The sequence below is a fragment of the Terrapene carolina genome, unplaced genomic scaffold (genome assembly GCF_002925995.2).
Source record: "Terrapene carolina triunguis isolate 2854851 unplaced genomic scaffold, T_m_triunguis-2.0 Scaffold35098, whole genome shotgun sequence".
Classification (NCBI taxonomy): Eukaryota; Metazoa; Chordata; order Testudines; family Emydidae; genus Terrapene; species Terrapene triunguis.
Window position 1 is genome coordinate 5,135,606 of NW_020699449.1, and position 18,327 is coordinate 5,153,932.

Genomic DNA, 18,327 nt, shown 5'->3' on the forward strand with positions numbered 1-18,327 from the left:
CAGAGCGCAGGGCGGCGAGCCCCAGCAGGGGCTCGCCGCTCTCCCCCCGGCGGCTGGGGGGAGGGCGGCCAGAGCACCGGGGGGGACTCGGCTCTCCCCCCCAGGCGGCCAGAGCGCCGCCGCCCCCCTCCAGGTGCCGCCCCAAGCACCAGCTTGGGTGCCTGGTGCCTGGAGCCGGCCCTGCTAACTGGACAGATACATTTTGTTAAGTTTAGTTAAGAGATTTAAGCTAATTGGACAGATACATTTTGTTTCAAATTTGAAGTGGAGTTGAAAATTAGCCTTTCTTTCTCTATGTCCATAGGAAAGGACAAAATCAGTAGAGAGAAAAAATATTTTGAGGCTTGTAAGAAGGAGAGGGAAACCAAGGAGAGTATTTAAAAAAAAAGAAAATGTACTGATATTATAAGTAATCAACTTTGCTTTGGATGTGAGAAATCAATACCGCTTCTGTAATATTAATGTTATTTTGTACAGTTATACAGAACTTGTAAGAATTATGAAATATGAAGCTTACATGTAGTATATTAAAATTTCTAATTTCAGATTTTTGTTTGCAATACCATATCAGTCATCTCTTTTGTAACATTTTCAAAGAGTGATTTAAGAGTTTTCTAACTTCTTGTATGTTTCTTTAATGTGATTAAAAAGAACAGAGCATTAACTGTTTGAACTTCTTTCTTGTTTCAGTTAGTGGATAAACTTAACACCAATACAGATATGGAAGAAGTGATGAGCGATTATAATATGGTAAGAGTTTGAGGATTTGCCATGTTAATATAGCATTTACAATAAATATATTTATATACATTACAACTTCAGTACTTCAAATGTTTGTGCATATGCATGGTTTTGTTGACCTAAACAGTCTAATGACTGTAATGGGATTATTCAGGTGAGTAATACTAGGCAAGTATGTAAGAGTTTGCAGGGTTGAGACCCACATCACTTTAGTGGAGCTGCCTGTGTGTGTTGTGTTAAGCACACGTGTAAGTGTTTGGAGGACTGAGGCCTTAGTTATAGGATTGTGACAGCATAAAACTCTCTTTTGTCTCAAAATTTAGCAAACACTTTATAATTATTTTCCAGAAACAGGATTGATAGTTTTAAAAAAATTAAATAGATGAAAAGTTTCTGTTATAAAAAAACTCATTGAGATATTTCTTATATGTTTTCAGTGAATCCAGTTCTTTTTCTTGCTTCCCAAGGAAGTCCATGTCTAAAATTTAGATCTTGAATATACCCTGAAAACACTGCATGGGATGTTAAATGTAGTATCCTGGCATCCCAGATTCATTGTGTTAAAATACTGTGGTTGACATCCTAAATCAACATCTGTAGAGCTACAGTTATTGAAAGACTGACTAAACCTTTTCATCCAGCTATTTTGACCCAAATGCTGGGGTATCTGTGTTGGTCAGTGACACAGTTACTCTTAAAATCATCCTCAAAGCCCATGATATTTCTCTATTTAAGGTAAGAGTGATATGTCTCCCAACCCAATGTACCAATATTCACATATATCACACATTATTTGGGTGGAAGGCGCAGAAAACTAATCAGCTGAGAGGCTGACCACATTCACCAGTCTTCCTTGTAAAATTCCCCAGGCTCTTGAGTTTTTCTTCATTCTCCTCCACGCTCTGCCCTTCAAGTGACTCCAAAGCAATAGTGCATTAATGGGCCTATGGTGTGTTCAAAGCAAATACATATCAGCTGTGCTTTCCCTTGAAGTTCTTTCTTAATTTCATAAGTTTGCTGGAGGGTGCCTCCAGGCACCAAGACTGCGCCAGTGCTCACTGTGTTCATAGTCAGAAGGAACTTTTCTTTGAAAAGAGGCTTCCAGCAGCCTGAGAAGCCAGTGAAGCTATTTTTACCCCAAGTGATCCAACCTGATTATTAATAAAAACACTGATAGGCAGTTTCTGTGATTACAGCTCCCATTCAAATGCAGGCTTCCAATGGGAATTACAGTTACAGAATCCATCTCTGCAGCATCAGATAGGTCTTTGGGTAGGAAGCCACTGCTATTCCTTCCCCTCTCCATTCTGGTCTTCCATTCCTCTCGTTCATTCAAATGTGTGTATAACCTTGGATGAATGGATAGTGTTTATATTTTCATTAGTGGCAAGTATCTTTTCATGCAAAAAACTGTTACTCACTGATTATTGATTTTTTTTTTTACAGCTGAAAACTCAAAATGACCGGGAAGCTCAGAGTATTGATATAATTTTTACAGAGAGACAAGCGTAAGTACCACAAATATCAGAAAATTGAATTTTAGCATAAAGTAGCTTATTAAAATGGGTAAGACTGAAGAAGTGATCTGATTGATCGGGGTATTTTTAACTCAGAAAAATATTGCCTAAGAGTTGAATGTATGCTCTACAAGCGCTACTGAATAAAGTTTGTAAGAAATAAAACTTCAGTCACTCAGTCAACTTTTTAAAGTACAGCATAGTCCTAAAGTACATTTAAAATATTGTTTCAATGCATTTTAATAAAGAAGTTGATTTCTAATTAGATGAAACACATAATGGGTTTGTTCTCTAAGTCAATCAGAAATTATCAGGTCAATAATCGTACAGGCTATACTGTCACTACTGCATCTGTGTTCATTAAATATTGCAATTAAGTATGTCATTCAGTACAACAAAAGTGAAGCTATTTAAAAGAACATTATGTAAGAATCAATGTCTCCTTTAAAAACAAACACTTCGTTCTTTGACTGCTTTTTGTTTCTTCGAGATTGCTTTATAGTTGGTCTGACTTCCTGACTGAAACAAACAAATGTTATCATAGCTATCATGACAGAATTAAAATGAGTTATTTAGTGATTTCTAAATACACTAAAAATGACCACATATCTGCTAACTGTTTTATAAATACACCACAAGTTTTTGTAGTATGTTTGTTTTTACAGTTGGTGCCAATTCTGTCCTCATACATGCCTAAATCTATAGCATTTATTCCAGTGGGTCTATTTGAGGATAGATTTGGGCCATTAATGTTTCAAATCTTGTTTTTTATACAATGTTAAGATCTTGTGACTTTAAAAGTTTAATAAAAATGATGAAAAATGTGGAGCATTTTGCTATCCACTGTATTTTATAAACACTTTTGTGAAATAATGCGAAATACATTTTTCTTCTAATATTAAAACAAATGTCTATTTTCTCATTTACCATAAATTATTCCTTAAATAAAATGATATTTTCCTATATCTCAACAACATATTTGAAAATCTTGAAGAGATTCATCTACCTGCAATTTAAAAACAGAAATGTCTCAGTGTTTTCTTTAAGTTGTTAAAAATATGTACTGCATTGGCAGTTTTCAAATATTCATAACATGTTAACAAAAAAGACATCAGGCAACAGTGGCAGAAGATAAAAAGGTGGTTGGTATATAATAATGATAATTTGTCCTTGGATGCATTTAAGTGGTGGAGGTGAGACAGCATTTTTGTTTTACTTACTCAAACAAATACTTTTTGTTTAGGAATAAAGAAAACTGAGTTTGGCTTAGCTGGAAAATCCCAAGTGCTCTAATCAATGTTTTTAATTTTGCCTAGTGGATAGAGCATTGAATTGAGACTCAGGAGACCTGGGTTCAATTCCCACTTCTGCCAGTGGCCTCCTGGGTGACATGGGCATGTCACTTCCCCACTCTGTTCCTCGGTTCCTGGCTGTAAAACAGGGGTAATGATGCTACCTTTGTAAAGTGTTTTGAGATCTACTGATGAAAATACTATATAAGAAGTAGGTATTATTTTCCCCCATTATAATCAAACAGTGAGATTTTAGTGTCAGACATATGGAGTATATGCTTATGTACTTTGAAATATTTGTTACTGTGGTAATACATGCACATCACCAGATTTCTTACCTCTACAGTTAATACAACATGTGCCACACATTTGTCCAAAAGAGAGAGATTGAGAGCTTTGAGTTCTATCTGTGATATATACTAGAAATATTTATATACAAGATTTTGAACGGATTGATCCTATATAATCAGCTATTGAAAAGCCAAATTATCATCCATTATATAAGAATTTAGACCTCTTCAGTTAATCCAGGGTCGTCTATATATTTGTCCTCAATAAATCCATCCTCGTCAAGTACAAATGTATGAGTTTGTTCAAATACTACAATGGAATCTTGCTCATTGGTATTTGATATTGATGAAGAAGTGCTCAGATCAGTTGTGAACTCCTTATCAAACATTTCTGGTTCATATTCTTGGAGACGACGGTGATTGTAGCTGATCAAGTAGCGGTACCACAGTGGGAATTTTATGGCAATAAAAATCAGTAGTGAAGAGCTTAGGACAAACACCAGAACACCGAGCAGAAAGACCCAAGTTTTGCCAAGAGGTGGAGAACCTTAAAGAATACAAAAGAAAGTAAAATCACATTAAATTAAATATCTTAAACCAAAATAACCAGCTCCTTGCATAATAACCAAAAGAACTATGATATTAATTGCTTCATGGCCCAATAAGGGACTCATGGAAACAAAGTGATAGAGAGAAGAATTCTTGAGACTCTTTGTACAGCATTAATAGAATACTAATGTTTGGGCAACCAAAATCTCTGCACTGAGAACAAACTTTTTACGTGCGCGTACCTAAGTCCATATTTTCACCCTCTAGATACTCAGAATGTGCTGTGTGGCCAAGTTTAAATAGGTAACTTCTTTTCAGGACTGAAGGTCTGTTGAAATGTTCTGGGCACATTCCTCGAATCATTATTCAGCTTTTAAGTGAACTTTAGATTCATCCCTGGAATAGGACAATAGAACGTGTAATTGACTTTCATTTTCATTTTCAAGCTTCAAGCTGACATGATTGCCCTCTAGAACATCTACATCCAGATCGGCACTTTTTAATTTTCTTTCATTTTGCACATCTCTCCAGATATATTTCCTTTATTATGAAAATCCCAACAGATCATAGCTGCCAAGAATCTTTATTTGGAAATCTACCCTGTGTGTTCACAGTGCTGGCTAGTGTCCAGGGAATTATGGCAGCTGCTGCATCCTAAGGGACTTTGTGGCTGTGCTGGCCTCCTAGGTATAAAACGATCCAGAGATTGCCATCCCTTTCTCCCACTTCAGTCACTCATCGGTCCTATTGGTCTCTTTGTGCAGAGGAGAGAGAGTCTCAGGAGCAGGAAGCGGAGCTGCTACTCTGAGTGGGAAAAGGCAGGGGAGCAGAATCATTTGGCTGGAGGATGAAGTAGAGAATAAATTGTGGGTCAAAAGGGAGAGGAAGGGTATCAAGTGGGGGGTGGAGGTGGTTCAAAATGGGACACCAATGGTGGAGAAAGTGGTGTAAGTGCTCCCCATGCTACCCCTATTGGAAACATGAAGAACAGTCATGGTGCCCTCCCACTGAACACACCAGAGGTTAGGGATAAGGGTATGGGTAAGTAAATCAGTAGACCTTGTTTACATACCAAGAAGAAAACTAAAAATAGGAAGGAGCCTATTTCAGGCATAGAAGATTGTGGGCAGTTTAACTGGGTGGCTTGATTGTAGTTCATTTAAAATACAAACACTTGGATGGTTATTTGAACCTCAAATCTTCTTCTCACATCATTAGTTTATAGATATTATTTTACAATATTCCATAATGGAGTTCTAATTCAGGTCAGTTTTGAGCTCCTGATAAAGTTAAACATAACATAAATTCCACATAATGTGAACACAATATTTCTGTGCCTAGGAGCACAGCAATCCCCATATCCCTCACTTATTTGGAGAAATGTCCCATAGCACTGGTATTGGACAGTGCTATTATAAAGTATTAAAATGAAACATCAATACATCACCTGGATGTGATGCATTGCTCCTAATATTGTTGTTTGAAGAGTTGAGAGAGGATGTTAAAATGGAAATGATTTTAGGACTGATGGCAGACGTGAAAGGTGTAGTGATTGCTATAGATCCTCTTCTTGAGTCACAATCAGATTTTTGGATAGGTGCTGTCTTGACAGAAGATTTGTTCCAGACATCTGGATATGCACACAGAGTGTCATTTTCATGTTCTGAAAGTATGAATAATAAAAAGGTAATGAAAGATTATATTTATAGGGTCTGTGCTGCAGTGTAAGTGAGATATTGTGATATATAAGTGAGGTTCATTATTAATTAACAGTATTAAATCATATTTTATACATGAGAGCAAGCTGGATGAGGCGCAACCAGGTAAGACCAAGATAATGCTGGTTGATTGGAGAGAAACAAACACTGCAGAGGGATTACTTTTGTAAATATTGTAATGTCCTGAATGCTGCTGTTGTCAAAACTTACCCATGGTCACATTTGAGGTATTCAGCCATTTCTGTAAACTGAGCAGGCCACAGGAACAATTCCATGGATTTCCATTTAAGGTAATCAGTTTAAATGATGCTTTTACATCAAAGTACTTCAACAAATTGTCCTGTAGACTCAAAATCATCAGGTTTTTTAGCGATGCAATTGTGTCAGAATCCAACTGGGATATTTTGTTATGATTTAGATACAATATGGATAGTTGATTTAGGCCTTTAAATGCAGCCTGTTCAATTGTACTGATATAATTACTACTAATATCTAGAATTGTGAGTTTTGACAGATTGCAGAAGGTATTATTATGTAGCACAGTAATGGCATTTTCATTCAGATAGAGTTCAGTCAAGTTAATAAATAGCTGCAGAACCTTTTTGTCGGTATCATTTAAAGTAATGTTGTTATTGCTAAGATACAGTTTAGTAACATTTTTACTTAGGGAGGTAGGGATAGAAGAGTAATTCTTTGCAGATTCCTCACAAGTGACCTGTTGAAGGGAGAGAGAAAAACAATATAAACAAAGAAAATTACAAATTATTTTCTAGTAGGGAGGGTTGATGGTGAAGGAGAGAGAAACAGTGACAAGCACCTGCAGTGCAAAAAACCCTTGTAACCAACTCTTTGAGGTCCAAAAGGAAAGCCGTCCTGGGCCTGTACTATCCTATTCCTGATTTTCTTAAAAATATACTTGTGGGATATACTGAGGTGGTGAAAATCATCTCAGGCCTTGTCTACACTACAGGGAAAAGTCAATCTAAGCTATGCAATTTGAGTTACGTGAATAGCATAACTCAAATCGAAGTAGCTTAGATCTACTTACCGTGGGGTCCACACTATGTGATGTCGACGGTAGACGCTGTCCCGTCGGCTCCCCTTACTCTTCTCGATCCGATGGAGTACAGGAGTCGACAGGAGAGCAATCTGCGGTTGATTTAGCGGATCTTTACTAGACCCGCTAAATCGACCGATGATGCATCGATCACCACGCATCAATCCCCCTGTAAGTGTAGACAAGCCCTTAGTGAAGCAATTTTGGAGTGTGGAATTCCAAGACAGGGAGGTGAAACTCCCCTCTGTGGTGAGGGGGTAGAGCTGGGAATTAATGACCAAGAGCAGTTAGGAATGTAATGTGAAGTTTTGGCCAGGCCTGATGGGAAGGGGGCTGAGTATAAAAAGAACTGCCTTCCTACATAACCAGAAGATCCCTGAAGAAAGGTGTAGTGACTGAATGAAAGGAAGAGGGCAAGAGTTTGAGAATTAACTCATTTTTGTTTTCTCTTTATTTTTTGTTCCCTATGCAAAGATATTTATTTTAATAAGATTTTCAGGCAGACCTTTTGGAGAAGGATTGAGTTCACTAAAGGTTAAATCTTTATTGCAACCAAGACACTAATTTGATTTTCTGGGTTGAAACTAACCTACCTGCAGTCATCTCAGCTCTGAGAGCCTACTGTACTGATTTTATTCTGCCTACCAATGAGTACACTGAGACCTGTTTTATTTTTACAAGATGGTGGATTTCTCGTGTGTGTGTGTGTATGTGTAATTTCCTCTCCCACAGCTTAGTGCAAAAGATAAATAGCAAAGTTAGTTCTAGACATGTAGGCAGTGAGTCATTTCCTTAATGTAAGCAGAGTAATCAATATAACAGCAGTGTAATCACCTGACTATCCATCATGACACCCAAAATATAAGTACAAGAAGGAGGAAGCGATTCAATTAAAATTCTCTTTGGAAAGAGTGAGGTGAAAAATTAAATTCCATTCTCTTATTACTAGTATTGTTTTCAAAAGCTGTGGGGCTGACTTTGTGAAGTGCTGAACTCCATCACCACCCTTGGCTGAGGGTGCCCAGCAGCTTGCAGTTTTTTGAGCTTGCTCCAAAACTGAATGAAGTCAGGGAAAAGACTGTTGACGTCAGTGGGTTTTGGATCAAGATCTGAAAACATAAACTTATCAAACATGTTTGCAATTCAATAAATTGCAAAGTGCAGCCTTGACATAATGATTTGCATTGGTTTATTGTGCAGTTAAAAGAAAGCCATGTTGTTTATTTCATTTCTACATGCTTCCACCATCAGGTTGTTGAATCTCTCTCTCTTTCTCTCTCTTTCTCTCTCTCTCTCCAGCTATAGCTATATATAGGCTTTGTATATATACACCATAAGGTATTGAGGTGGTTGAAGATGGGACTATTGTTAAAATACATAATGTCTTTGATCTACAAGGCATCTCCTGTAATTTCGATGGATCTTCTACAAAAATGAGCAAAAATTAAACAGATTAGTTTATATGGTTATAAAACTTACAGAAAGAGAAGTAATATTGCAGTCAGTCGTGACTGGATTGGAAAATAGTGCTCCAATCCAGATCATTAGCCAAGGGATTTTCATGTTCAAAATCTAGAAGAGAGAATATTTTTGCATGTTAGGGCCAAAATTTAAGTTGCTGTATTAGTAGTTTAAAGGCATGCTCCTGGTGAAGATGGTTTTAGTAATGTAAACAAAAGTGTTGATTTATAGTTGAAACAAATGATTCATCATAACTTACTGTGTTTTTGTCTTACGTAAATATTGCCAAGAGCCTAAATAAGACTCTAATTGGAGAGAAAGATGTGTTTTAGCCAAAATAGCTGCAGCTTTTATTGAACTGAGCCAAACCTGAAACCAACCAGGCAGCTTTTGTGCAATCGATCAGTATATGTGGTGACCAGCACAGTTAACTCATAAGCTGTCTATTATTCGTGTCATAGGATAGCCCCCTATGCACCAACCTATTCATCTATGCTTTGGAGCTAGGTAACCATGGCGCTCAAAATGCTGTGTTGGGGTCTTTGAACAGGGATACACCCTATCTATTGGAAATCATGAGTGCTTTCCTTACAGAGGCTATTTATTTTAAGATTAACCTACCTCAGAAATTGTGCAAATGACACCTGGTCCATCTGCTCCTTTGAATCAGGGTTTATTGGCAAGATAAACCCATCAAGTAATAAAGTAAAAGTGAATGCAAACCATGTAAGCTGTATTAAAGGATACATGCATGCAGCATCTTTGGATTTTCAAGAAAGGCAAAAATCCTGTGAGGCAAAATCACCAGAGATGGAGAAATAGGATTCGGCAGGAAAACCAGAGTTTGGAAAAATTTACTTTATCACCCCTTAAGGAAGTTGAATCTAGGCTCCTTCAGACATGTGCAGTGCAAATTTAGGGACTGTATTCTAAATAGGCACTAGGAGTGATCAGGTTAATTACAGACCAGTAAACCTTACATCTCTACCTGGCAAACTGGTTGAAACAATAATTAAAAATAGAATAATAAAACATCTGGAAGATCATGATATAATGGGGTGTAACCAGCATGGTTTCTGCAAAAGGAAAATGTGTCTCACTAACTATTCACAGTCTTCAAACTTGTTAGTGAAGTTGTGGATAAAGGAGAATGATATGAGATAATTTATTTAGACTTTCAAAAGGTCTTTGACATGGTCCCACACAAGAGGCTGATAAAAAAACCCTAAGTAGTCATGGGTCAAAAGCTAGCTAGGAGACAGAAAACAAAGAGCAGGATTAAATGGCCAATATCCATCATGGTTAAAGATTCACAGCAGGTCCTCTGTTTAATATATTTATAAATGGGCTGGAAAAGGGGAGTGAGTGGCAAGGTAGCAAAGTCTGCAGATGACATAAAGTTATTTAGGTTAATCAAGACCAAAGATGACTGTATGAGTACCTTCAGAGAGACTTAACCAAGCTAGGTGAATGGGCAACACAATTGCACCTGAATTTTAATGTTGGTAAGTGTAAGGTAATGCACAGTGGAGGAGAAAAAGTTAAAAACTCAGACACCTTACAGGGTTCTTCCGTGTTAACTGTATAAACCCTGAAAAAAGACCTAGACTCAACTGTGGATGGCTCAGTGAAGACATCTGGTCAATGTGCAGCTGCGATCAAAAAAGCAAACGAAATGTTAGGATGAATAAAGAGACTTTCCAGCATCAAAATTATTTCTTAAAGCTAGGTCTCAATTCTTCTCAAAGCTAGTTAAAGGAAGCCTTAGCCAATCTCGTACCATGATAGCAGGCCTAGCCATTGGCAAACTTGTTTGCTGGGCACATTGGCTTATAGCTCTTTATCTCAAATAGTACTTATGATCTCTTTTACAGGTATGGGCTGCTGACCCAACCTAGCTAGTTGCTTGTCTGCCCCCTTAGGAAGATGGGGATTGCTCTAGCCAGTTGTGTATCTCCACTGTTGTTGGAAATGTACATCTGCTAGATTCACTCCACATGCTCTATAGCAAGGGTTCTCAACCATTTTCTTTCTGAGCCCGCCCCAACATGCTATAAAAACTCCACGTCCCAACTATGCCACAACTGTTTTTCTGCATATAAAAGCCAGGGCCGGCGTTAGGGGGTAGCAAGCAGGGCAATTGCCTGGGGCCGCACACAACAGGGAGCCCCCGCGAAGCTAAGTTGCTTAGGCTTCAGCTTCAGCCCCAGGTGGTAGGGCTCGGGGCCCTGGGCTACAGTCTTTTGCCGCAGGGCTTTGGCTTTCTGCCCTAACGAGTCTAATGTTGGTCATACTTGATGGATCCCCTAAAACCTGCTCACAGCCCTGCAGGAGGCCCCGGACCATCTGGTTGAGAACCACTGCTGTATAGAAACTTTCAGATATCATAAGAATATAAGAACAGCATACTAGGTCAGACCCAAGGTCCATCTAGCCCAGTATCCTGTCTTCCGACAGTGGTCAATGCCAGGTGCTTCAGAGGGTCTGAACAGAACAGGTAATCATCAGGTGATCCATCCCCTGTCGCCCATCACTGCAGCATACCTGAGATTTGTGGGTTTCTCTGCACACCTAGGGAGGGCAGGCTATTAAAGCAATCCTGACTCAGAATATTATTGCAATTTGAAAAGGGGAAACAAATCTTTACAAGTTGCTAAATGGTGAAAATTATCAAAGTTGTTCAGTACATCTGAATTAAAGGGACACTGTAAACTCAATAAATCCATTTCTGTCTAAAAATTTTCCTTTTATAGTCAGTCAGTTTCTTTTGCAATGAAAAGACCCATATAAACATCAACGTAAGAGCAGAAAGATAAAGGATTATAAAAAAATTCAACATATACTATTTGAAGGATGATCTATTGGAAAATAGATTTTTTTAAATTAGTTATTTTGCAAAAAACTCAGGCTGGCAGCACATCATTAATATCTTGACATTCTCCTATGATCTGAGCCCATAGGTGCTTTCTTTGAAAATGTTTCATAAATGGCGTTTTAGGATTTTTCATTTCATAGGGATGTGTTCCTTTACACTTCCTATATTAGTTAAAAACAATAAAATATGCAGTTTTCAAGAATAAATTGGGAAGAAATGTAGTTTGTAAAATCAGAAAATCTTTCCTTTCCAAAAGACTACGGTTGTTTTCTAATCTTCTAACAAAGCATAACGCAGTAGCTTGGCTTGTGAAAGGTTCATATTGATTGAGGAACCCAAAGCGTCTTTAATGTATGATCTATTTCCACTCTGACAGCCAAATTATATAAACAAAGTATTTTCCCACACACTTAAGATATTAAGTTGGTTTCGTAAAAAAATTCTATAAAGTATCTTACCTTTCTATTTTTTCTGAGAGAGCATATGTATAGTTGTGTGTTTCCTGGGCATTAAAAAGAAGTGATGTGTTGCAACAGCACTTTACTTTGTTTTCAACCTTTGTACTCCGTGAACGAGCAGGTAGCTAAAAATAAATAAATAAAAGACTAGAACTTCCTTAGCAAAAGATTGACTAGGTTGCGCAATTTCTTATAGTCACTTAGATTTATTTGGATGTACAGCCAATAAGGAAGTCTGGTAATGATATGTTTAGGCCTCATAATTTCTGATCACATAGGAGAAATCAAGTTAAAATATTGCAGGAGTTTACACAAAGGATGAGTTGTGGTCAATTAAAGATACTTATAAGAGAAGAGGTTTATTTTGTAAGTGGAATCTAGTCATCAGATAAGTAAAATCTTCAGATCTTTACAGATGTGCACATTTTTAAATGATAATTCATGGTTTGCAAGCCTCATCTTTTTAGTTTGCTAATTTGTATATAATGGTGATGTAATTGAAGCAACTATCTCTAGTAGTAGCTTAAATCTGTCACATATTCCCTCTTTATTTAGGGGGAACATTGCATGGTATGTCAACATTCAAAAAATTACTTTATGATAGGTTTGATCCTAAAGTTGTTTTGTGTTCAAAATTCACATTGATTTCAGTGAGTTAAACTTGTGTAAGGACAGAAGAATCAAGTCCAGTGTTATACAATGTGTATCATATATATTTCAAGCAAAAAATCTACGGTAATGGTGCACTTATTTTATCAGCTGGAATATATTTATTTTATTCTGGGGAAAGAAGTTAGTTGTATATTTTTTGTGTGAAATTAGATTGTTTCAGGGGGTAAAAAGCATGGAATGAGCATCTCTTTGTTTTATAAATAAAAAGTATAATTAGTACCTAGTACAAGTTAAAAAAATACTCTTACTTTCCTCTGTTATTACAGCAAAGAAAAGTTAATTCAAGCAGTGGAAGAAGATATTGAGCATGAAAAACAAGTAGCTGATGACATAATAAAAAATATGTCTCAGGAAAATCAAGCTAAATACATGGAGATGAAGGCTACAAATGAAAAACTGTTGCAGGTGGGTTTTGTCATATTGTTTGTCTAAGATGTATGTGAAATTAGCTCGATGATTTCCACTGTATAGTTTGCAATACTGAAGAATTTAAGATCTGATTAATTTAAAAGGAAACTTTCAGGTAGCATTATCCCCAACATTTCAACTTTGTGCTAATGCATGAAAATCAGAAAATGAAATTGACTAGAAACAAATAATACTTAGCACTTTCCAGCTGTAGATATCAACGTGGTTTACAAAGGATAAATCATCCTCATTCTCCTCCATCATTATTCTCATTTTACAGATGGGGGAAATAAAGGTGTAGAGGTTAAGGCCCTGATCCTGCAAACAGTTAGATGCTTAACTTTAAGCACATGAGTAAAATTAAGAACAATTATAAACTATGCAGGATCCAGACCTAAATGACCTACCCAAGGTCACATTGCAAGTCAGTGATAGAGCTGGGAGCAAAACCCAAGATTTCTAATTCCTTATCCACTACAATAACTGCCTGACATTCACATAAATGAAAATGACTGCAAAAATTAAACTTAGATTTTTAAAATTCTTTCAGTTTCAGTTAGCTAAAGTTTAACAAAAGAGATGAGGATATTTTTAAAATATATATTATTTTTTCAACGGACACTTTCCCTTCAAAAAAAATTGATGAAAGGGCACAATCGTTCATAATTATAGCCAAAATACAAGTAACAATGATATGAATGTTATTCACAAAGACTCCAGTACTGCAAAGTCAGTGACGCTCAGCGTGGAGCTGTTTAGAGGAAGAGGTCTTAACCTATTCACATATATACCTAACAAAACAACTAAATATTCTACAGTATTTGCAAGTATAAAATGTGTAGAATAGGGAAGTAAATCCTCCTCCAGTGGTAATTGTTACCTAAACTATTCATGCTTGTTTTCTTTAGGAATTAGATGCTCAACAGCAGGAGTTGGATGGACTAAATATAAAGGAAGACACTCTAGGAGCTGTATGTATGAAGATAAATAACTGATCTATTTATATTTGTAAATGCAAAAAAAAAAAATTCTTACATCAACAAAGTAATCACAGTATATTTTTGTCTGTAACTCTTTAATGGCTTGATCCTGCACCCATTGAAGATAAAGGCAAAGCTCGCATCTATTTTAGTCGTGTGGATTCAGGCCATTAATTTGTATAATTTTATTTTTATCAGGTAGGGCCAAAACCCCACCAATTATGATTTATTACTTATTTTTGCTAGGTGTCAGGTAATCAGATAACTGTATTTCACAGCTAGTATATCATACATGTGAAATATAGCTTAGTGATTACATCATAGATGTAAACTAGCACTTTTGAAAGAATTAAGAAAGTCACTCTCTTTTTATGCTAATAGAGTAATTGTTTTTTGTGTGGATCCAGACAAACGTCCGGGAGAATAGAATTCCATCAACAAGCAAGATCAGGGCTGTAACACTGTCCTTCTGTGGCCACTTTTCTAGCCTATGTGCTGGAACACCAGATGCAGTCCTTCCAAACCTCAACATAGGGGCTCCTTGTTATTGTACATATGTGTATGAGCCCAAATCAGTGGTCCCCTCCACAGTCACTTATTTTGATCTAGTATCGGTGCTCCACTGAAGGTCATCTTGCATGGTAATTTCTCCCACTCCCATCCTTGCAGAGGCAACATAGTGATTAAGTAGCATGCAGGGGCTTGCTTGTACTCCCTAGCCTGAGCTAAATTTTGCCCATGGTGAATATATACTGTGCTGTCACTTAAGTGTGTAGTAGGCATGTGGCTTTCCTCCATGTTTTCCACTGCCTTGGATTTGCTCCTCAGAAAGAAAACAGAACATATTTTACCGCTAGACACTCTAGCATTCAGGATAGCAAACTCATATAGCTATGGTGAAGTTTCCTTTCTAAACTCTATTTTTCAGTTACCCTTAACAGTGTCAGATGTATTCTTTTGTGACATTAGAAATCAGAGAACTACTTTTAATTTTTCTCTGAATATATACATCAGATCACTCACAAACTCTTCTCCCCGGACAGTTGAGAGGTTTGCAATTTCTCTGTACGACTCAGTCTTCTTTAATATGTGCGTGAGTGACTTCACCTCCCACTTTGAAAGAACTGGCCTAAATTTCATAGCAGGGGTTATGCTACACACATACAAACCAATAGGTTTAATCCACTGAAGTTGAAGATTGCCTGCATTGGTCTCACAGAGGAACATGCTCCCAAAAGTGTGGATAAGATGTAGTATGTATCCTCAGAAAACAACAGTTACAGTGAAGTAATTTCCTGTTCTCTTATTTTCACAGGTCAGTGGCATAGATATTTTGACAACCCCTTCAAATATTAGATCTTTTGATGTGTGCATGTGGCTTGATATCATAGTGAAAATGTCTTGACCATGCAAGGCCTTTCTGCCCCTTCCCCCATAAAAGTTCCTCAACAGAGATTATCTTCCAGCAAAGAAGGAGCAGAAATGTACTTGGTAAATTTGGAGCTCCGTTAGGGTAGACCCTCATAGCAAGACATAGCCTAATAAAGCACCCAGATAGCACTGAGATGCTCAGAAACTGTGCTTAAGGGCAAGATCCTAGACAGCTAGATTATATGAGTGGTCCTTTGTACAGACTTCACTGTACAGTTGCCAAATAAACTTGTTTTATTAAATATGTGAACTTTGCTAAATAAAAATACAAGCACTGCAACAATTTCTTACCTACTAGAAATGCTAATGTCTAACCAGTAAGTGTTTGTTTGTTTGTTATACTCAGGAAATAGCACATTCCCAGGTAAAACAAGAGGCAGTGCAGCTGTATGAAAAACTTCATGGGCTCGAGGAACATCGGGATCAAATGATTGCTGAGGACAAGAGTATGGGATCTCCACAGGAAGAAAGAGAGCGATTACTGAAACAGGCAGGAAAACAAAATGATTATTACATCTTTTGTTTACAAGGCTTTTTTAATTCAGTGTTTTTTAAAGAATGAAAATGTTAAAATACTGGGCTGGATTCTCTGCCTGGATTCTGGCCCTTTTTGCTCTTTGAGCAACACAAAGGGGCTGGAACCTGGATTAAGAATTATCTGGTGGGGTGGAGCTCTCAGCTAATGTAAAACTGTCAGAGGCAGCTCCTGTTCTAGTCACTTTCATACCAGGTTTTCAGGATGGAAAGGGAGCACTCAGGGGTGGGAAAATTGGATTCATTTTCTTTAACATCTTTCTAACTCAAGACTAAAAAGTTTGGGAAAGATGAGCTGTCTTATTCATTAAGGACCTGGTCTTGCAACCTTTTCTGGTGTGAGTAATTCCTACTAACATAAGTAGTCTGATTAATTTAAATGAAGCTGTTTGCATGCATACGAAGTATTCATGTGAGAGTAAGTGTTGCAGAGCATTAAAGTTTAAAATAGGTATTGGGAAAGAAGAGAAGCACGGGGAGGTAGCTGAAATGATGACACCACTAAATGATAATATTGCATCTTTTATTCAGCAAAGCAACCATTGTAGAAAAATGATTTCCAAGCAGATCTTTGGCAGGCTGAGCCTTCATTCCTAACATAACTGAGTTAATCATTTGGTTTTGTGCATCTTTTAGATTGTCTCTCTCTTTTTTGTCTTTGAATTTATTCCCCGTATTGAAACATTTGTTATTCATTTTTTATAGGTTAAAGAAGATAACCAGGAAATAGCAAGTATGGAAAGACAGTGAGTACTTATGTTATATTGCTCTTATAAGCCCCGCTCCTGCCAGTGGGTCCGCACATTATAAGAGAAGTGTCTGAGCACAGGATTAGGAGCCAAACATTACTTTTTGTTCTCACACAAACTTCCTCTGTGAAGTTGAGCAAGTGATTTATCCTGTTTGTTATCCTGCTGTGAGAATTAGTTAATATTTATAAAATAATAGATAAGTGTTGCTTGTAGCTGTTGTTATTAATAATCTACAGTAAAATTTAATTAAATGAAGTTACTAAAGCATTCTATACGTATTATGCTTATACTCACTAAAACTACTGTATTTGAGGATCTCTTGGTGTTTACTTTAGAAACTCAGCTGTTTTTAAAAAAAGTCTCTGAGTTTAAATTTAGCTAGCAATCTCAACCTGGAGACCGTTTAAAAATTGTTTTAAATTGTTTTTAAAAAGTTTTTCCAAAGTTTAAAACATTTGACTGGCTTGCTGCTGTGTTGATATGTGCTGTATAAATCAAATGTCCATGAGACTAAAAAAGTAATTTAGATGCTTGCTTCCATAATTTAAAACTGATATCATAACTTCTTTGAACACAAATATTTATTGATACAATTAAGCCCTACAACACAAGTTAAATATTGTCTAATCCATATTTATGAAGTAGGTAAACTGTTTAAAGTAGGGCTGTCAAGAGATTAAAAAAATTAATCGCGATTAATAGGCACTGGGCAGCATTATCGCCTGCAAATGTAAACACACTTGTCTGTCTTAGCGATTGGCTGAACAAGAAGTCAGGACAGCTGACTTGTAGGCGCCTCTGCTTTGTACCACAGAAGATGGCACCGTGTCTGCTGGCACCAACAGCATCGACTCTTGCAGTGTCGGCGATACTGGCACCAACAGGGTCAGGCGGTCCCTGGCAGCCGCAAACGTGCATAGAAGCTCCTGATTGCAGTCCTCTGGGCTCCCACAGCAGGTCTAACAGATTGTGCAGGAACTTCCATTTGAAGGATTGTTGCTCTTTTAGGAGCAGACACACTAAGCCCGTGGGTTAAAAGACTTGAGGGCAACATTAAAGTCCCTGGGGTTGTACACCCTAGCCCTTTTCAGGAAGCACTTCATGCCTCAGCAGCCCCTCCAATATTCTGCTTCAGCTGTCCAACAGGACCTGCAGAGACTGAAGACTAGAGGCTATAGGTGTAGACCACCTCCTCTTTCTACCTCCGCTTCAGTGCCTGTCCCAGCTAGACATCCAGGGAGTTGTAAGCAGGCATTTTGATGGGAAGCTCGAGGACATCGTACCAGTTCCCAGGATGCCAGACACAATTTTTCATGTGTTTGCAAACTGCCTTGCCCATTTCATCAGCGCTTGGTCTCATAGCACTATGACCTGTGGGTGCTGAGCACTGTAGAGGTGGGATATACCTTCCAATGTATTTCCTTCCCACCTTCACTCTCCATCTCTCTGCAGGGACCCCTCTCACAAAGAACTTCTGGTACAGGAGGTTCAATCTCTTCTTCAGGTAGGAGCCATAAAGGAAGTTCCACAGAATTTAAGAAGGAAAGATTTCTACTCCCATTATTTTCTAATCCCAAAAGCCAGGGGAGATC

At 37.6% G+C, this 18,327-nt stretch overlaps 2 protein-coding genes across 2 annotated transcripts in view; one reads left to right on the plus strand and one right to left on the minus strand.

Moving 5' to 3' along the window:
* LOC112115997 (intraflagellar transport protein 74 homolog) overlaps positions 1-18,327 on the plus strand; it is a 56,692-nt gene that overhangs the window by 9,893 nt on the left and 28,472 nt on the right. Inside the window, exons 6-11 of the mRNA XM_024213258.2 lie at positions 691-750; positions 2,188-2,249; positions 12,897-13,035; positions 13,947-14,009; positions 15,796-15,939; positions 16,689-16,729. Of these exons, the coding sequence (XP_024069026.1) occupies positions 691-750; positions 2,188-2,249; positions 12,897-13,035; positions 13,947-14,009; positions 15,796-15,939; positions 16,689-16,729 (509 nt within the window). The remainder of the gene's footprint in view (positions 1-690; positions 751-2,187; positions 2,250-12,896; positions 13,036-13,946; positions 14,010-15,795; positions 15,940-16,688; positions 16,730-18,327) is intronic.
* Positions 4,059-12,010, minus strand: LOC113405352 (leucine-rich repeat-containing protein 19-like). Its single transcript, XM_026646489.1, is given in 5 exon segments — positions 4,059-4,387; positions 5,837-6,052; positions 6,318-6,822; positions 8,644-8,735; positions 11,959-12,010. Coding segments are annotated over 5 exon segments (1,194 nt in total).